This window comes from Lampetra planeri, chromosome 47 (assembly GCF_965212315.1).
Source record: "Lampetra planeri chromosome 47, kcLamPlan1.2.h2, whole genome shotgun sequence".
Lineage (NCBI taxonomy): Eukaryota > Metazoa > Chordata > Hyperoartia > Petromyzontiformes > Petromyzontidae > Lampetra > Lampetra planeri.
This window is the reverse complement of record NC_136153.1, coordinates 100914-122417: the sequence shown is the minus strand read 5'-3', so window position 1 is coordinate 122417 and position 21504 is coordinate 100914. Positions and strand designations below refer to the sequence as shown.

The window sequence follows — 21504 nt, the reverse complement described above, 5'->3', positions numbered from 1 at the left end:
CGCTTGACGCCTTGGCGGGAGCGCGATTCTTCTCCACATTGGACTTACTTTCGGGATTCTGGCAGCTTCCTCTGGACGATGATTCAAAGCCTAAAACTGCTTTCCGTACTCCGCACGGCCTGTTTCAATTCAACCGGTTGCCGATGGGCTTACACTCAGCGCCGGCAACTTTCCAGCGGTTGATGGAATTGGTTTTGGCTGGATTGCAATGGGAGTCGTGCCTGATTTATTTGGATGACGTCATTGTCTTTGGCAAAACTTTTGAGGAACATCTCCAGAGGTTGCGGGCGGTTTTCCTAAAGATGCGGGCTGCTAATTTGAAATTTAAGCCCCAAAAATGCCATTTGTTACGCGAGTCGGTGCGTTATTTGGGGCACATCGTGGGGCGCTCAGGTATTTCTACCGATCCCGCCAAAACGCAGTGTGTAAGCTCCTGGCCGACTCCCACCTCAGTGGGAGAGGTTAGGAGTTTTATTGGGTTTGCGTCGTATTATAGACGCTTCGTCGCTAATTTTGCGACTATCGCCAAACCCCTACATGCTTTAACATCTAAAGGGGTTCGGTTTTGCTGGGGTCAGGAGGAGGAGGCTGCTTTTTGCTCCCTTCGGGATGCTTTGGTAAACGCTCCTCCCCTGATTTACCCTGATTTTTCAAAACCGTTCTTGCTCGACACCGATGCGAGCAACACGGGTATTGGGGGCGTGCTCTCCCAGGTGGTTGACGGCGTGGAACATGTGGTTGCGTACGGCAGTCGGGTGTTGTCTCCAGCGGAGCAACGGTATTGTGTCACCCGTAGGGAACTGTTGGCAATTGTCCATTTCGTCCAACAGTATCGCCCATATCTGTACGGTCGGCATTTCACCGTCCGCACAGATCATGCGGCACTGCAGTACGCCCTGAGGGTCCAACAGCCATCGGGACAATTGTCCCGATGGTTGGAGGTCCTCCAGGATTACGATTTCCAAACCACATACCGTAAGGGCGTTCGCCACACCAACGCGGACGCTCTGTCACGCTTGCCAACCACCTCCGAGTGTGCATGCCTCCTGGGGTCTGGACGTTGCAGGCCTCCAGGGGACACATCGGTACCTGTCTTGGCGGCCGCCAACGACGACGATGCAATGGTTCCTAATTCGATCGAACAACAGGGCAAAGATTCCCTGTTGGGGTTGCCCGTCATTGAATGGGGGCGCCTCCAGATGGAGGATGTCTCCCTCCTCGGGTGGCGACGTCGCGTTGGCGGTGCGGCGGGGGGAAAAAGAGGTGGTTCCGACGCATGGGAAATGTGCCAAGGTCTGCTAATGCATTGGGACGGGAAGTCACGTCGACATCGGCTGGTTGTCCCTACTGGGTTGCGGGGTAGGGTGGTATGGGCCGCTCATGAGCGCCTCCTACACCTGGGGACCCAAAAGACTCTCGCCTTGCTGCAACTTGATTTTTACTGGCCTGGCATGACGAGGGATGTGGGGGATTTGTTGGGATCGTGCCCTCAATGTGCACAACGCAAACCGCCGGCACGGGAGTCTAACCCGCCCTTGCAATCGATCAAAGTGTCCAGGATAAACGAGCTGGTCGGTCTGGACATTTTGGGACCATTCCCCGCCACCCCCAGAGGGAATAGATATTTGTTGACGGGTGTCGAGTATTTTACACGCTGGCCTATGGCCTGGCCTTTGGCCAACCAGTCGGCAGCAGCCATCGTGGAGGCCTTTGTTCAGGGTTATGTCCTGGACAAAGGTGCTCCGGAGAGGCTGCTGACCGACCAGGGCAGAAATTTTTCCGGTAAACTACTCAGACAAGTCTGCGATCTCCTGGGCACAAAGAAAATTCGGACCTCCCCATATCACCCACAAACTGACGGGATGGTCGAACGTTTGCATCGCACCATCTCGTCCATGTTATCACAACAAGTTTCGGACTCGCAAACGGATTGGGACCTACAAATTCAGGGGGTCTTGGCGGCGTACCGGATGGCACCCCATGCGGCTACGGGGTTTTCTCCCTTTTACCTCATGTACGGCCGAGAACCAGACCCGCCTGTTCGTGCCCAGTTGCGGATCCCCGTGCCGCAGGGAAAAACTAATCTGGCTGACCACGTTAAATTTAATCTGGACAAATTGACCGAGGCACGGGATGCTGCAATGCAAAACTCTGACCTCCGTCAGAAGGCAAATGAGCGCCTCAGATTGAGTCGAGCGCACATGCTGCAGTGGAAGCCGGGGGACAAGGCATGGTTGCACTGCCCCCAGGTGCCACTGGCAACCTCCTCAAAACTTGTGCGGCCGTGGCGGGGCCCTGTGGAAGTGGTGGAGGTGTTACGTCCGCAGTGCGTGCGCATCAAGTGGGGGAAGCGGCGATGGTTCGTGCACCCCTCCAGATTAAAACCCTTCGCTGCGGTACACGACCCCACTTCACACGCGCGTGGCCAAACATGTGGGGGGTCGGCCGACTTGCTGGGTCCGTCTCTGTCGCTCTCACCTGATGCCTTGCCGGCTGTGCCACCTTCAGGAGCATCAGGAGTGACGGGCTCACGCCCGATCACCCCTCCTGCGGATACCGAGGGTCACGCGGAGTCAGAGGAATGCTCACCTCAAGACGGACAGTCGCCACCTGATGGTCCGCCACGCGGGGTTACCCCGTGTGAGGGGCCCGCTGCAAGGACGCGCGCTAAAATGCCCAAACTGTTGTGAGGCCGGAAAATGTGTACATAGCTGTTGTGTTTATTGGCTGTTGTGTGGATGGTGTGTTTCCCGCTCCTCGGATGTACATATGTTGGGTTCACCGTTTGTTGTGTGTGCGGGGTGGGTTCCCTGCTGGTTGTATATAAGCTGTTTTTTTTACGGAATTCGTATTTATTCGGGGGGGTGCGACGGGTTGTTTCTCATCTTGTTGTTGTGTCTTGTTCTGGTTCCTGTTATGGTTCAAAAATAGTGAGGCACACGTCAGGGGGTGAAGGCACCTTTATTGTCAAATTTTGTATGTTGGCAGCCGGGACGGCTGCATGCTATGTGGGGGGGAGTGATGTAGGGCTGTTACAGAGAGCCCGTTATGCATGGCAGCCTATGGTAAACAAGCACAGTGGGCGGGGCTACGTCAGTGCACGGGCAGGTGCCCTCTACGACGTCCGCGCTTCGGACGTTACGATCCCCCGGGGCCCCACCCCTCAGGGAGGGGGGTGTATAAAAGGGGAATGTATCGGGGGGCTCGGGAGTGATGTTTAGCTAAAGAAGAGGAGGCGGAAGACGTCTGAGATAGAGCCCTGGACTCCCCCTGGTACGCCGTCCTTATCAGGACCGCGCAGGCTCGAGCCAGTGGCGTGGTACCAGAGCCAGAGCCAGTGCTGGTCTGGACTCTGGGTACCGGGCCCGACTGACCAGTGTCGGGCCAAGATAGCCTCCCCTAGCCCATTAGTGGAGGACTCAGAGGCAGGCTAAGGTTAGCCTAGAGGTGTGTCCTCAGATAGACGGGTGAGGGGGCCGATACCCCCTCAATTGTGTATGTCACAAAGTTGGTATTCAAATAAACAAGTGTGCCTCCAACTCCGGTGTCAACGAGTCATAAGCGTTACTACATATACATGGGAAATGCGCAGGGGGCGGGGGGGCTTCAAAGTCATACCATGCCCACGCACTATGCAGGATCAAGAGCACCAAGGGGGGGTGCAGGGATTAGCATTAACAAAGGAAAGGAATGCCAATGATATGTAGCTGCAGTAACTAAACAACACCGTAGAAAACTAAGGTATAAACTACATACAAAGACTAAAATATAAACTGCATAGCACCATCAGTATACTTACTATACTCTACAATAAGCTGAGTTACTAACAGCAAGTAATACATTACAATACTACGTCGTAAAAGTTATATAATATGCTTCCATCTAAACTTTATTCTCTTACATCAACCGAGCATATACCGTACTATATACTGCCATAGATAAACCCAACATTAAATTATATACTGTATTGCAATAAACCACATTTCAACATAACACTATGTATTATTCTTTGAAGCCCCCCCGCCCCCTGCGCATTTCCCATGTATATGCTAAACTCATCTTGATATGCACATTCTTTTTGTTAAGGCGCTCTTCTACCACCCCCAACCCAGCTTATATGTAAGTTCCTAGCTTGAAGTGTCTCATTCTTCACCTGAGGACGGCTGCTTGCATTGTGGCCGAAACGTCGTGAGAATTGTTTCATTTTATTATTTTTTATTTTTATTATTTTATTACTTCCCTTCTACGTGACTTTACCGAAAAAACCAAGAAGATGAATCCCTGCAGTCACGAAAGCTTTAAATCGAAATTTATACTTCCTCACGGTTGAGGTGATGACTTCTCCTGCTGTCTTTTTTCACCTGAAGACAATTGCTTGTGTTGCGTTTATTTCATGATTTACTGTACTCTAGAGACAATCCACGTGGGTTTTGGATTAACCGGACAAACATTTGTATATTTGTTTCGGCCTAGTTTAGTCGTTTTCGTGCCTGCAGGGATCCATACTCTTTCGGTAAAGTCACGTAGGTATAAAATAAAACTTAATAAATTAAATCACGGACGTTTCGGGCGCAACACAAGCGTCCGTCATCAGGTGGGACAACCACAGCAAGAAACAATTGCTGAAGTGGGCAAAAGGGCTGCTGGATTGCTTTATGGTGTTGCCTTCATATACGCATCTCCAGTTTCTCTTCAACCTCCCACTCCCAGCCCCGCCCACTTCTCCCCCCCCCCCTTGCCCTTTAATCCCTTCTAGCTGCTCTTCACTCGGCAGCGCTCCACTCCTCCCCCCCTCTCTTACCTATATAGCCTCTTGTTACAGCAGCCCTTTTGCCCACTTAAGCAATTGTTTCTTGCTGTGGTTGTCCCACCTGATGACGGACGCTTGTGTTGCGCCCGAAACGTAGTGATTTAATTTGTTTTGTTTTATTTTATACCTACGTGTCTTTACCGAAAGAACCAAAGAGTATATTTGTTTGGTTTAAGCACGTGACTTGTAATAAACATTTCCAAGAATAACAATGTGGAACTGTTTTTTACATGATTAATTTGGGTTTAAAGCCAAATCCACGAGTTATTCATTTAGATAAAAATCTGAGGTATGCGGATAAGCCACAAATCGGATAATCGAGAAATTCACTGTATATGAGCCTACTTTGACCATTGTGTGCTTTGGCTGATGACGTTGCGTGAAGAAATTGGGGCGACACCAGGGCAGGAACCAAGTCACTCATCCGTCATCTTCATCAGCCATGATCTATCCGCTAATGGATCATGACCAAAAACGATTCGTCTCTAATGTGGGTTTGTCATCTGATCCACGCTTTCCTCTTTTTTCTGCATCTTTCCCAGCACGCATCTCTCTCTCGATGCTTTTGCATTCTTTGCTCAGCTCTATCCGCTGCTGCATTAGATCTCAATGCGATTTGTCCAACTTGCGTACGCTCTCCAATCCACACCTCGTCCTCTCTCTGTCTTATCCTAGTTCTGAGTGTGCATTTATGTTTTTATCATGTTTTGGTCACTGCTGTGTAAATTTGCGTCTCTAATTTACCCGTGTTGTCTATTCTACTATGTTCCTCTGCCTGTGTCTCAGAGTAATTTCCAGTATCTCATCTCTCCACGCCACTGTGAACAGCTGTCTCTTTTCTTGCACTCTGTTTTCATTTGTTGTCCACGTTTCTGATTTCCATGTTTCATTGCGAAAGTGGGTAACCATCGCATTGCAGAGTCCACCAGGGTGAAGTACGGTTCAGGGTATCACCCAGGGTCACAGCTCGAGACTGGCGCTGAGTCACAGGAGTCAGGGCTGGTTTTCTCCGAGTCCCCCGCTTCCTCACCAGTGCCCGTGGCTGGTACTCAGTCTCAGGGCAGCTGCGTCTGCGTGCCGCTGTCCTGACCCGGGACCGCCGCCGCGCACAAAGTGAGGCAGGCACGGGGCCACACCCCAGTCTCTGATGTGCAGGGTATTCACTAAATTTTGAAGAAAATATTTATTGAAATCAATTTTGTCCTCACATCTTAGAGATCCTCCTTCACTCACTGCTGCTGTTTCTGCTCCTGCTCACTCCTCAACTGAGCAGCCTTCTTCATAGGGGTTGCCCCACACCCCTTGTCTGCGCTCTGGACTAGGCGGGGCCTCCTGTCACTCGGCCAAAACCTACAATGACCACTTGTGGCTCTTTGGGCAAAGACAGTAGAGGGTGTTTTGCTTTGTGTGTCTCTCTACTGTAAGTGTTGGCTTTGCTATTGAGTTGAGACTTTTGGGTAGAGGGAGTTTCTAAATGTTGAGCTTAATATTGGACCAGTGGTTTTGGGCATGGACTAGAGAAACAAGTTTTACCAAGGTTCAAAACCTTATTTCATGATAACATTACGTTTTGGGCTCAGGAACCGAATGAGACTGCAAACGAGACTGTAAAAAAGAGATAAGAGAATAAATAAATGAAAAACAACTAAATCTAGAAGAGATGAGAGACTTCATTATTTTCCATTGAAGCATGACCGACAGGTTGCGATCGTTCTCAAATCGAGGAGAGGGAGGAGGCGTACGGGGGGGCGGGGGGAGAAAGGAGCCCGTTGGGGGTTGTGAATCGCCACGCTTCTTGCCAATACAGTGGTGCCTCGGTATACGTCGTTAATTTGTTCCAGAAGGTCGCACTTATACCGAAAATTACGTATACCAAACGAATTTTTCTCATAAGAAATAAAGGGAAAGGAAATAATCCATTCCAGAGTATGAGAAATTTTATTTCATATGGCATATTATACATTAATGGGGTTGTATAAAATAATTTAGACACTACTTATTACTAAAATGCATACATAAATTTAAATAAATGGATAAAAATTATTAAAATAAATTGAAATAAAAAATAAAATTTAACGTCACTTTACCTTGCTGAGAGGAGTTGATAGCCTACGAGGATGGTGGTGAGGAAGGGGAGGAGGAGGAGATGTTATTTTTTTGGAAGGAGAGTCCCTTTCCATTAAAACTTCAGGAAGCTGAAATTCTGGGGTTTTTTCTCTTTCTCTTTTCTGTGTTTTTTCTTGACTTGGACCTGGTTGAGGCGCTTACCAGGTTTGAGTTTTACTAAAAACCTGTCTATTGAAGTTTGTTTTTTCCTTTTTCTAAGAATGTTCCTGAAGTGTGACATCTGTTCATTCTACACAATACTGTTACGGCTTAATGACTGAGGAGCGGCGCTTTGTTTCAGTCGTGAATGGGGTATACTGTACGCAGGTATGCGGTGACTCATCTCGACCCATATAAGGTCTAGCAAGCTTGTCGTATCCCAAGACATTTTTTTATCGTCAAAACACGACGTATACCAAATTCGACGAATTCCAAGGCAGTTGTTTACCGAGGTACCACTCTACTCCACCTCGGCTCCTCGTTCAGGCGACTGACTGACTTGACTAACTTAACATTCCTTTGCACGGTTTCTCGCACCGCCCGGTCTACGAGTGCAGGTGCTGCTGCTCGACTATGGAGACGCGGCGGTGGTGGCGCCGAGCGAGTTGCGCCCCATAGACGCGGCGTGCAGCCGCTACCCCGCCATGGCGGTGCACTGCTGTCTCGCTCGCTTGATGTAAGCACTACCTCACCACCCGCTTTCACACTGCTGCTGCAGAAGTGCGCGCGTGTGTCAACGATGTAACGTGTTATAACCCCTTTCGTACGTTGGCAATTTGCGAATCCCATCTCCATCAATCGTCTTCCCCTGTGGATTTGCTTGATTCGTGAATGTCGTCTTTAAACGCTTCACGTTGGTCCTTCTCCCTCGAGTGGCAGTCGTCGGCTCATTACGAGAATGTAGCATGGGGGTGGCATGCAGTCTCAGTCTCTATCCCCACTCGGGGTGCTGCACTGAATTATTTCATCCAGAGTACTGAACAAATCAGAAGCAGTCCATTTTTATTGACTCATTTTATTAACTCGGCCTTTAAAAAAAATATATATAACGTTTTTTTTGTAATACATAGTATATGCCATGGTAAAAAAAGTCTCCTTTCTGTAGTGTTTTTTGTAAACTGAATTAATGTACTGTTTACATACCTACAAGTGTGTATTGTAAGCAATGGGTGTTAGTTTTAGGTGATTGCATTTACTAAGTTAACCGTGGTGGTGGCGCGTGCCTGTAAACTCATGGGGCTGAGAGGTGGCAGTATGGCAAGTTGGGGTATGTGACTTGTGAATGTTGTCCCCTTGTGCTCTTGGGCTTTCACTCATTTCCCAGTGCTACAAAGCAGTTACAATGGGAGTGTCAAGTAAAGTATTCTCTCGATTAACCTCGCTATTGATGGGGAGGACGACCGCAGATAATAAAAAAATTGCGGATAATTCCAAAACATACATTTTCAATGGATCTCTGCACTACAAAATAAATTATCGGATAAATCTCTCAAAATAAAGCACAACTGACGATTTAGTTTATTACTCTTTCGATTTAGAAGGAGTACTAACGATTGATCGGTCGATCGTCAGTATTCGATGCCATTGCTCAGTGATAACACTTTCCTGCTCCCGCACAGAAGACTGCCTACCACGTAGACAGCAGCAGAGCTACGCCAATCAATATCAATCAAACTCTACCCACTGTTGTAAAGATCTGCAACTACTGTACTTTAGAGGCGATCATGTGGATTTCGGATTAACCAGAGCACATATTTGTTCGATTTAAGCACGTGACTTTTAATACACATTTCCAATTTTTTATTTGGGCTTCAGGGAAAAATCCACAAGTTATTCATTTACGTCAAAATCTCAGGTGCGCTCAGTTAATCGGCCCATTGGAGAAACAGCACGCGGACAATCGAGCGTCCACTTGTAGTCTGCGCGTGCGTGTGCGTGCGTGTGTGTGCGCGCGTGCGTGCCTCTAACCATCTCCTTTTCCAGGCCAACAGGTGGCAGCGAGGAGTGGTCGGCCGGAGCGTGCGACTTCTTGTCCGATGCCATTTCTCAGAAATACTGCTACGTCAAGGAAATGGTATCGTTGCGTGTTTCTTTGACATTTATTTGTTGTAAACTGTGAATTCGTTTTTTTGTATGTGTACTGTTTACATGCCTACATGTGTCTTGGCTTGAACGTGTTATACATGATATATGCATTCCTTATCACGGGGTGCGGTAGTGTAGTGGTTAGCGTGCTGCGCTACAAAGCTGCCAGATAAGGAAAGGACCGCTTGGGACGAGTGGGTTCGGAGTACAGTAATACCTCGACGTATGAAGCAGATGCGTTCCTGGAGCTTCGTTCCTATGTATCGAAACGTCGTATATTGAATAACTTATAACAGTACAATGGGTATGTATGTATATTGAACTTCTTTTGCACTGTACGTAGCCCACTGTGCTTATCAGAGATACGGAGGAAAGACAACAAAGTAAACACAAAAATGAGTTCTACGGAAATTAGTTTGTCAATCTAGATGATTTAAAAGTGCACATCTCCAGAAGCTTCCTAATATCGGAAGGACGTGTGTTCCAGATGGCCGCAGAAACACATCTGAAAGCGCACGATACGGTGACCATCTTTGTTCGATGGCCAGTCAAAAGCTGCTGTGAGGATAACCGGAGTTTGTGTAATGGTTTATGTTCTTTGATGAGATCAGTTAGGTGTTGTGGTTCATTTGTGGCAAGCACTTTGTGTGTAATGAGCGCGACCTTATAATCTATTAGTTCAGCAACCGGAAGCCAATGCAGCTCAGCGAGCACCGGACGGACATGATCTTGCAGTACCCGTCACGAGACGTGCTAGAGAATTTTGTACACTGCAGCTTGGTAATGTTTTTACCAGACGTCCCGTAGAGTTGCACGTTGCAATTATCGAGCCTCATCGATACTATGCTACATGCCACCGTGTTGGCTCAACAGTGGCCAAATGTGCTGTAGAGCCCTGATATGAAAATTGGTGGTCAAATTAGTAATTGTGGTCGATTATGGTGGCAAGGTTCTTTAGATGAGTAGAAAACTGAATCCTGGAGTCTGCAACCATCAAACCTCATCCGCCCATTATATTTTTCGCCTGAGCCCGAGTATGCCTTCCCAGTCTTCGTAACGAACCATTTCATATGATAAACACTTAATAACTTACCATTCATATTTAATAAATATATGTTATACTGTACAGTATTAAAATATAAAACTACATAAATTAAAGATACAGTGTACTGTAAAATATCTTCACATTCACTGGTGTAGTCTTGGGTGCAGTCATAAGGTTGCATTGCCCACCAAACACTGCAGCTCCGTTACATAGTTTATTGCTGCGTGCTGATTGGCCGAGACGAATGTTCACAAACGTTCTGACTCATCGCGATGCGCTCAAGAAATATAATAAATGTTTAATATTATATTTATTTCATTTATTTTTTATCTATTAATATAATAAATCCAAAGTTCATTGCAGGGACTCCTCTACTTACGAACGAGTTAGGTTCCATAAGTCTGTAAGTCGATTTGTTTGTAAGTCCAACTTTACTCCTGTCGATTCCAAACATGTTGTATGGCATGTCCACTATGTTGTATATGTCAAGTCTTGAAAATGTATAAAAAGAATAAAAATTTAATGAAAATGGGAAAATGCATAATTATCCAAAATTGTGCTAATTTATGTAACTATGCGCATAAATATTCATACAAACAGTAATGAAGGAACCTGTTCCTAAAGCAAGAGTAGTTATCAATTAATTCATTGGCAAGATTATGCAATTAAAGAAAACGAATGACTAAAATACTTCCAACAATCGTATTCATGTAACTCGACGGGCAGCAATGCTTTTCACGATCAGTTGATATTTAACGCACCACCTTGGAATGGCAACCCTTCTTGAAACACAAAGATCACTTTTTGGAACAATTTTATTTGTCCCGATATGCATGTTGTGTGCGGGTGTCTTCTTTGCCACTTGTTGACTTGGCGGCTTACGCGGTACGGCGCTCCTTGTGCTGAAAATACCTTTGGTTCCCAGCAGGCCGCTGGGACCGTGTGTGTGTATTAAACACACGGCGCTCTTACCTGTGCCAAGACTCTTCCTCTTGGCGTTGCAGCTCTCTCCACTGCAGGTTGAGTTGGCGCGATGCTCGCCGTCGGCAGTGCGCCATGATTCCGTTGTCAGATAGCGCGCAGCTCATCCGCTGCGCGTGTTCCTCACTCTTGTCTTGGTTCCCAGCTGGTGCTGGTCGATGTGTGTGTGGGTCGAACCCACGGCGCTCTCGCTGGTGCTGACACTCTTGCTCACGGGCGGCTGGTCAGGCTCTCCTTGATTGTGCAGCTGCCAGCTTCACACGGACACCCGCCCTTACTTCAGGGCTGCACTGGCTCAGGCTCTTTCCACTGCTCCGTTCTCTCTCCTTTCTCCTTGCTTTTGCCTTTGGCGTGTAGCTGCCAGCTTCACACGGGCACCCGCTGGTGCCTCTCCTGCCCTCACTTCAGGGCTGCGCTGGCTCAGGCTCTTTCCACTGCTCTCCGCCCTTCAGGGCTTCGACTTGTGGTTGCTCAACTTCCGTGCTCTCCGCCCTTCTTTCAAGAGGGCTCTTTGCTGTGAGCTGCTCGTCGCTGGCTGGATCACTCACTCTCAAAACTTGTAAATTGTATTAGCACACCTCTTACACAACTCTGATAGCTTAGTACAATACAACTTATCGCATTCCTCGATTCTGCAGTGACTCAAAACATCAGGATAAATGTAGAATATAACTTTCAGCGATACTCTGTCGGTTCATGCCGAACTCAGCTCTTAACAACACATTGTCCCTTCTCTCTGCGAGACACGACACCCATGGTTGATCACGAGGCCATGCCCCCGGAGCCTGCCCCTTGCAAGACTGAATTGCATGATCTGTGTCCGTGCTTAAATGTGAAATTCTCTCCCCTCTTGCGTGTCTCTTGCGAAAAAAAAAAACCAGATGCCCTCTGTCTCGTTCTCCTCCCGTGGCCGCAGCGGCCTGGCTGCCCCCTCACTTTTGACCTTTGACTGGCTATGTTTTTGTTTGCATTCCCCCCCCCCTTCATAGTGTTTGTTATCTTGAGGCCAGACACCCTTCATACGTATTTTATGACTACCATGTGTTGTGTCAAATTGTTGGAAGACAAATGTGGCCGGGAGGCTCTGATTTAATGGAATACGTGGTCTTGTGTGTGTCGGATTTATTCCTTGCATTTCTTATGAGTTACCCCTGTTCTTAATATATTGTGGTTATTATTCGGTTTATGTTTAATCAATATTCGTAATGCTCCTCGTTACATCATTATTTTGAGGGTTTTGCCAAGCTTTGTTATGAGCCCGTCTCCAGGGATTGGTGATTTATTTTGATTTATATTTTGATATCCCGAGACAGGAGATATAACCAAGCCCTCGCTTTCATGACTGCCAGTATTCACATTCCTTGGTTCTCTTGGTGAAGTTACAAGGATAGAAATATACAATACAAAATAATATACGAGTTGAATAAAGGTGAAATGAAATAAGTAATAATAAAGCCACTAATATAGACTGCAGTCTATAACTTCAATTTGTTCTTTTTTCTGTGTTTCAAACTTTACCGTTAAAGAAAATGCGAGTTGTAACGTCCGTTTGTGTCTGCTATGTGCTCTGGAGATTTGTTTGTGAACTGTCCAAAACGTCCGGGGAGGTCATGTCATGGTCATCTGCCAGCCTGGAGATTTCCAGATAGTCGCTAACCCCTCTTTGCCCCGAAGTTTGTTTAATGTTATTTTTATGACCTCCAGATGCTTGGTGTGGCTTGTGAGGGGTAGCAGAGTTGAGAGTGTTGGTTATTTATTTATTATTTAAGAGAAAAACATATTTTGGCTGAATTATTCTTAATATTAATTTTTGGAAAAAGGCCTATATATACAACAGTTAGGCAGACGCCGAGGTTGGGCATTCCTTGTACCAAAATTTAGTTTGTTCCCTGCGGAGTGGTGAGTGTGTGAGGGTGGGCGTGTCATACAAACGGCTTCGTTGCTCTCTCTCGCTCGGGGCATCGGCTGCAGCTGCTTGTCCGCTGGCAGCTGCCAGCTCCTTCCACTGCTGGATGAGCTGAGTCGGCACGATGCTTGTCCTTGAACATGCTCGATCGCTCTTGCCGCTCGTCCGCTGGCAGCTGCAGACACCCTTGCTCGGTGGAGCTGTTTGCACACGGTCTCTCCTGCCCCGTGCTCTTTGGCGATGCAATAGCTTGTTTGCTGGTTGCCGATGCTGTGCGATGCTTACTTGGTCGATACTTGGCTCTTTCTGCCCTTCCTCAAGGTTGATTGCTTGACATTGCCAGTCACTCTTTCTCTCGGGCTGCAGCTGCTCGTGGGAGCTGGCACTCAGTGTAGAATAACTTTGAGCGATACTTCTTCTGTCAGCGCTGAACTCGTACTCGGTGACCCATCGCTACTCGGCAAGCCTCGCCATCCTTGGTTGATTGCAGAGCCCACCCCGGAGCTTGCCGCTTGCAGAACTCCACTCTTTGCATTGACTTCGTAGACTCGTGGCTTCTGCTGGTGCAGCTCATTGACGATGTGCAGGTCACGGGGGCAGGTTCCCGGAGCCTGCCGATCGCAGCTGCTCGTGGGAGCTGGCACTCACTCTCAAACTTGTAAATTGTATTTGCACACCTCTTAAACAACTGTGAAAGCTTAGTACAATACAACTTATCGCAATCCTTGAATTTTCAAGCAACTCAAAACATCAGGATAAATGTAGAATAAAACTTTCAGCGATACTCTGTCGTTCCATGCCGAACTCGGCACCGAGCATCACCTCGCCCCTCTTCTCTGCGAGACACCACACCCATTGTTGATCTCGAGGCCATGCCCCCGAGTGTGCCTGTCGCAGTACTCTTCTGTCGCTTGCAGTCCGCTGTCACTTTCAGTAGTAGCAATTTATGGGTCGTATCTCTGTTTTTATCTGCAATTCTCTCCCCTCTCTGTGCGTCTTTTGTGAGGGGAAAAAAAAACAGATGCCCTCTGTCATGCTGTCTCCCCGCGGCCGCGCCTGATTTCCCCCTCCCTCTTTCCTTGGTGACCCCGTTTATGCTTTGTTTCCATTCCCCCCCCCCTTCTCCGTGGTCTCTGCTAAATTGAGGGGAGGCACCCTTCATACGTATTTTATGGCTACCATGTGTTGTCAAATTGGTGGAAGACAAAGGCGGCCGGGGAGGCTCTGATTCCATGGAATACATATTATCTGGTCTTGTGTGTTTGACTTTTTTTTCTCGTATCTTTTTTGAGTACTCTAGGTCTAATCTCTTGTGATTATTATTTGGTTCGTGGTTAACCAAGATTTGTAATGTCATTAGATGTTACCTCCAGTATTTCAAGGGTTTTATTAACTTTTGCTCCCAGTCTGTATCCAGGGATCGTGCTCTTTATTCTCGAATTATATTTTGATATCCTGAGATTGGAGATGTAACTAAGTTTCCACTTAAGCTTTCTTGACTGCCAGAATTCACATTCCTTGGTTCTCTTGGTGAATTTCGATTTAAAGCTTTCGTGACTGCAGGGATTCATCTTCTTGGTTCTTTCGGTAAAGTCACGTAGAAGGGAAGTAATAAAATAATACAAATAAAACATAATAAAACAATTCTCACGACGTTTCGGCCACAACGCAAGCAGCCGTCCTCAGGCGAAGAATGAGAACATTATCAAGCTAGGAGCTTATATAGGTGTAGCGAGGAGGAGCGCCTTAACAAAAGAATGTGCATATGAAGAGGGATTTTAGCATACCAATGGACAATGCGTAGGGGGTGGGCGGAGGGGTTTCAAAGTCCCATTATGCCCATGCATTATGCAGGATCAACAGCACCACGGGGGGGCGCAAGGAACAGCGTTAATAAAGGAAAGGAATGTTAGTGATATGTAGCTGCATTTACCAAACAACCACGTAGAAAACCGAAGTGAAAACTACATAAAAAACTAAAATATAAACTGATACTTACTATACTCTACAATAAGCTGAGTTACTAACAACAAAAACATTACAATTCTATTATTATTTGTTGTTAGTAACTCAGCTTATTGTAGAGTATAGTAAGTATCAGTTTATATTTTAGTTTTTTATGTAGTTTTCACTTCGGTTTTCTACGTGGTTGTTTGGTAAATGCAGCTACATATCACTAACATCCCTTTCCTTTATTAACGCTGTTCCTTGCGCCCCCCCGTGGTGCTGTTGATCCTGCATAATGCATGGGCATAATGGGACTTTGAAACCCCTCCGCCCACCCCCTACGCATTGTCCATTGGTATGCTAAAATCCCTCTTCATATGCACATTCTTTTGTTAAGGCGCTCCTCCTCGCTACACCTATATAAGCTCCTAGCTTGATAATGTTCTCATTCTTCGCCTGAGGACGGCTGCTTGCGTTGTGGCCGAAACGTCGTGAGAATTGTTTTATTATGTTTTATTTTTATTATTTTATTACTTCCCCTCTCTTGGTGAAGTTACATAGATAGAAAGATACAATACGAAATAAAATAAGGAATACTGCAGTCTATAATATCGACTTATTCTTATAGCCAAGCTTCAAACTTTTACCGTATAAAAAAAAAATATTCCAGTTATCACGTCCGATTGTCCCTGCTATGTGCCTGTGTTTTACGGCTCTGGAGATTTGTTTGTGAACTGTCCCCAAAACGTTAGGGGAGGCCGTGTCATATGGTCATCTGACAACCTGGAGATTTCCCAGATAGTCGCTAACCCCTCTTTGCCCCGGAGTTTGTTATTTAATGGTTTTATGGCCTCTTCCCTCGAGTTGCTTTTAATGCGGTAAGGCAGCTGGGTGTGAGGGGTGGGGTGTGCCTCACCCTTTCATGACCATGCTTGCCCCGATCAGTTATAAAAAAAATATTGGCAGATTTCTTAATATTTTATTTTTGGAATAAGGCCTATATATATAACAACTAAATACGGGGAATGGCTTTAAAAGTTGTATAATCTCCTGTATATGCCACAGGTTTTTCACGTTCTGCAGATGTAGATGCCACCACTGCCATATGTTGTGCAGCGGTGGACTTATGACTCTCAGTCCGAACAGGCAACTGGACATATGGACAGGTTTGTTCATACCTACACTTTAGTTCTTTTGGTAAAGTCACGGAGGTATAAAATAAAATAAATTACGACGTTTCGGGCGCAACACAAGCGTCCATCATCAGGTGGGAAAGCATGGTCTGCTGCTGAGGCAGACTGTTTTAAAAGGTTTGAAATGGGTGTAGCTCAAGGGTCATTAAGAAGTGGCTGGGGCTAGTGATGTTAATGTGAGAAATTAGCATGTAACTGTAGAAAAGGAGAAGAAGAGCGTCCTCCTTCGACGAGGGAGTGCAACCCAACGGGTGTAATTCAAAGGGCCTGTGAGTATGAGAGTGCAATCCAAAAGACGTGAGCATGAGAGTGCAATGCATTTAGAAACATCACAGTCAGTTAAGACTTTACCTGGTTAATACAGTGAGGGAAAAAAGTATTTGATCCCCTGCTGATTTTGTACGTTTGCCCACGGACAAAGAAATGATCAGCCTATAATTTTAATGGTAGGTTTATTTGAACAGCGAGAGACAGAATAACAACAACAAAATCCAGAAAAACGCATGTCAAAAATGTTATAAATTGATTTGCATTTTAATGTGGGAAATAAGTATTTGACCCCTCTGCAAAACATGACTTAGTACTTGGTGGCAAAACCCTTGTTGGCAATCACAGAGGTCAGACGTTTCTTGTAGTTGGCCACCAGGTTTGCACACATCTCAGGAGGGATTTTGTCCCACTCCTCTTTGCAGATCTTCTCCAAGTCATTAAGGTTTCGAGGCTGACGTTTGGCAACTCGAACCTTCACCTCCCTCCACAGAATTTCTATGGGATTAAGGTCTGGAGACTGGCTAGGCCACTCCAGGACCTTAATGTGCTTCTTCTTGAGCCACTCCTTTGTTGCCTTGGCCGTGTGTTTTGGGTCATTGTCATGCTGGAATACCCATCCACGACCCATTTTCAATGCCCTGGTTGAGGGAAGGAGGTTCTCACCCAAGATTTGACGGTACATAGCCCCGTCCATTGTCCCTTTGATGCGGTGATGTTGTCCTGTCCCCTTAGCAGAAAAACACCCCCAAAACATAATGTTTCCACCTCCATGGTTGACGGTGGGGATGGTGTTCTTGGGGTCATAAGCAGCATTCCTCCTCCAAACACGGCGAGTTGAGTTGATGCCAAAGAGCTCCATTTTGGTCTCATCTGACCACAACACTTTCACCCAGTTGTCCTCTAATTCATTCAGATGTTCATTGGCAAACTTCAGACGGGCATGTATATGTGCTTTCTTGAGCAGGGGGACCTTGCGGGCGCTGCAGGATATCAGTTCTTCACGGCGTAGCGTGTTACCAACTGTTTTCTTGGTGACTCTGGTCCCAGCTGCCTTGAGATCATTGACAAGATCCTCCCGTGTAGTTCTGGGCTGATTCTTCACCGTTCTCATGATCATTGCAACTCCACGAGGTGAGATCTTGCATGGAGCCGCAGGCCGAGGGAGATTGACAGTTCTTTTGTGTTTCTTCCATTTGCGAATTATCGCACCAACTGTTGTCACCTTCTCACCAAGCTGCTTGGCGATGGTCTTGTAGCCCATTCCAGCCTTGTGTAGGTCTACAATCTTGTCCCTGACATCCTTGGAGAGCTCTTTGGTCTTGGCCATGGTGGAGAGCTTGGAATCTGATTGATTGCTTCTGTGAACAGGTGTCTTTTATACAGGTAACAAGCTGAGATTAGGAGCACTCCCTTTAAGAGTGTGCTCCTAATCTCAGCTCGTTACCTGTATAAAAGACACCTGAGAGCCAGAAATTTTTCTGATTGAGAGGGGGTCAAATACTTATTTCCCTCATTAAAATGCAAATCAATTTATAACATTTTTGACATGCGTTTTCTGGATTTTTTTGTTGTTATTCTGTCTCTCACTGTTCAAATTAACCTACCATTAAAATTATAGACTGATCATTTTTTTTTGTCAGTGGGCAAATGTACAAAATCAGCACGGGATCAAATACTTGTTTCCCTCACTGTAATGTCCTTCCAATGATTGCTCAGTTTGTACCCATCCTCTCGGTTGAAGTTATGTCTGTGTTTATATATCTGGATGGCTTCATGAACAAATCTCTGAAGGTAGCCGTTAGGTTTGCAGAGTACCTCCGTCATGGACAAATCTATTTCGTGAGCCCACAGTGTTAAAACAATGATCGGCAACAGCAGAGGATATTGGTCCTACCGTATTTCAGATCTGCCTTGTGTTCACGGATGCGGTCCAAGACAAGTCGTTTCGTTTCCCCAATGTAACTGCTGCCACAACCACAGCACAGTTTGTAGATACCCGGGTATTGCATGTCTGTCAGGAATCACATCTTTTACAGATGGGATTAAATCATGGATTTTGTGTACTGTATTGAAACGAACCTGGGTCTTGTGTTTGTTTAAGATTTTGGAAATATTTTTGGTAACCCCTGCTATGTATGGTAAAGTGATGGTTTTGGTTGGATTCTCAGAAGGTTGTCTCCGCATGGCTGGGGAGACAGCTTTGCGGTTTGTACGGTCCGAGTATCCGTTCATCCTGACGGCTTGGTGTACGTGCTCCAACTCACTAATCTATCATGTGGAAGTTTATAGCAACCAAATACTCTAAACGCATGTTTCTAAATGTGGAGCGAAAAACTGGAGGATCCGGAGAAAATTCCGCACGTCCACGGGGAAATAGTCATGCAAACTCCAAATATATAGCAGGCGTCAGGATCGGAATCGAACTGACGACCTCCTGCATACCATTTAAAGCTTTCGTGACTGCAGGGATTCATCTTCTTGGTTCTTTCGGTAAAGTCACGTAGAAGGGAAGTAATAAAATAATAAAAATAAAACATAATAAAATAATTCTCACGACGTTTCGGCCACAACGCAAGCAGCCGTCCTCAGGTGAAGACCAGGTCTGTCGGGGAGACAGCGTCTGAATGAAACACCACCACGCTTGGAGCGTATATTTTCGTTCCTACCAGCCCACCCCGCAGGGTCCTGTTATATCTGGATGGCCTCATGAACAAACCTCTGATAGTAGCCTGACGGTTTTCAGAGTACCTTGGTCTCGGAGAAAACAATATCATGAGAGCCCACAGCATTATAGCAATGGTCAGCCACGGCGGAGGAATTAGTTCTGCCGTGTTTCAGATCTGACTTGTGCTGGCGAACACGGTCCGAGACATGACGTTTCGTTTCCCCAATGTAACAGTCGCCACAGGTGCAACTTAGTTTGTAGACTCCAGGATATTGCATGTCAGGAACTACATCCTTCACAGATGGGATTAGATCACGGATTTTGTGTACTGTACTGAATCGGACCTGGATCTTGTGTTTGTTTAAGATTTTGGAAATCGGTTTGGTCACTCGTGCTATGTATGGTAACGTTTTGGTTTTTTTTGCACGCCTCAGCAATTGTTTTGTGCTGTGGTTGTCCCACCTGATGACAGACGCTTGTGTTGTGCCTGAAACGTCGTGATTTAATTTGTTTTGTTTTATATCTACGTGACTTTACTGAAAGAACCAAAGAGTATGGATCCCTGCAGTCACGAAAACTTCAAATCTAGATGAAATATAGTGTGACACTGCAGGTGTCATTGCTGGCTGTGCTCAGTGTGACACTGCAGGTGTCATTGCTGGCTGTGCTCAGTGTGACACTGCAGGTGTCATTGCTGGCTGTGCTCAGTGTGACACTGCGGGTGTCATTGCTGGCTGTGCTCAGTGTGACACTGCAGGTGTCATTGCTGGTTGTGCTCAGTGTGACACTGCGGGTGTCATTGCTGGCTGTGCTCAGTGTGACACTGCGGGTGTCATTGCTGGTTGTCCTCAGTGTGACACTGCGGCTGTCATTGCTGGCTGTGCTCAGTGTGACACTGCGGCTGTCATTGCTGGCTGTGCTCAGTGTGACACTGCAGGTGTCATTGCTGGCTGTGCTCAGTGTGACACTGCAGGTGTCATTGCTGGCTGTGCTCAGTGTGACACTGCGGGTGTCATTGCTGGTTGTGCTCCGTGTGACACTGCGGGTGTCATTGCTGGCTGTGCTCAGTGTGACACTGCGGGTGTCATTGCTGGTTGTGCTCCGTGTGACACTGCGGGTGTCATTGCTCGTTGTGCTCAGTGTGACACTGCGGGTGTCATTGCTGGCTGTGCTCAGTGTGACACTGCAGGTGTCATTGCTGGCTGTGCTCAGTGTGACACTGCGGGTGTCATTGCTGGCTGTGCTCAGTGTGACACTGCGGGTGTCATTGCTCGTTGTGGTCAGTGTGACACTGCGGGTGTCATTGCTGGCTGTGCTCAGTGTGACACTGCAGGTGTCATTGCTGGCTGTGCTCAGTGTGACACTGCGGGTGTCATTGCTGGCTGTGCTCAGTGTGACACTGCGGGTGTCATTGCTGGTTGTGGCTCAGTGTGACACTGCGGGTGTCATTGCTGGCTGTGCTCAGTGTGACACTGCGGGTGTCATTGCTGGCTGTGCTCAGTGTGACACTGCAGGTGTCATTGCTGGTTGTGCTCAGTGTGACACTGCGGGTGTCATTGCTGGCTGTGCTCAGTGTGACACTGCAGGTGTCATTGCTGGCTGTGCTCAGTGTGACACTGCGGGTGTCATTGCTCGTTGTGCTCAGTGTGACACTGCGGGTGTCATTGCTGGCTGTGCTCAGTCTGACACTGCGGGTGTCATTGCTGGCTGTGCTCAGTGTGACACTGCGGGTGTCATTGCTGGCTGTGCTCAGTGTGACACTGCGGGTGGCATTGCTGGTTGTGCTCAGTGTGACACTGCGGGTGTCATTGCTGGCTGTGCTCAGTGTGACACTGCAGGTGTCATTGCTGGCTGTGGCTCAGTGTGACACTGCGGGTGTCATTGCTGGCTGTGCTCAGTGTGACACTGCAGGTGTCATTGCTGGCTGTGCTCAGTGTGACACTGCAGGTGTCATTGCTGGCTGTGGCTCAGTGTGACACTGCGGGTGTCATTGCTGGTTGTGGCTCAGTGTGACACTGCAGGTGTCATTGCTGGTTGTGCTCAGTGTGACACTGCAGGTGTCATTGCTGGTTGTCCTCAGTGTGACACTGCGGCTGTCATTGCTGGCTGTGCTCAGTGTGACACTGCGGCTGTCATTGCTGGCTGTGCTCAGTGTGACACTGCAGGTGTCATTGCTGGCTGTGCTCAGTGTGACACTGCGGGTGTCATTGCTGGCTGTGCTCAGTGTGACACTGCAGGTGTCATTGCTGGCTGTGGCTCAGTGTGACACTGCGGGTGTCATTGCTGGCTGTGCTCAGTGTGACACTGCAGGTGTCATTGCTGGCTGTGCTCAGTGTGACACTGCAGGTGTCATTGCTGGCTGTGGCTCAGTGTGACACTGCGGGTGTCATTGCTGGTTGTGGCTCAGTGTGACACTGCAGGTGTCATTGCTGGTTGTGCTCAGTGTGACACTGCAGGTGTCATTGCTGGCTGTGCTCAGTGTGACACTGCGGGTGT

General features: G+C 47.2%; 1 protein-coding gene and 1 long non-coding RNA gene across 3 annotated transcripts in view; one reads left to right on the top strand and one right to left on the bottom strand.

Moving 5' to 3' along the window:
- LOC144733459 (uncharacterized) overlaps nt 1-11876 on the bottom strand; it is a 52512-nt gene extending 40636 nt beyond the window's left edge. The window contains exon 1 of the long non-coding RNA XR_013588362.1: nt 11019-11876. This is a non-coding gene — a long non-coding RNA (uncharacterized LOC144733459). The remainder of the gene's footprint in view (nt 1-11018) is intronic.
- The window catches only part of LOC144733457 (uncharacterized), a 186333-nt gene that overhangs the window by 100301 nt on the left and 64528 nt on the right, over nt 1-21504 (top strand). For both annotated transcript variants that reach the window (XM_078615365.1, XM_078615364.1), the window contains exons 17-18: nt 7474-7592; nt 8900-8990. In XM_078615365.1, coding sequence (XP_078471491.1) covers nt 7474-7592; nt 8900-8990 — 210 coding nt within the window. The remainder of the gene's footprint in view (nt 1-7473; nt 7593-8899; nt 8991-21504) is intronic.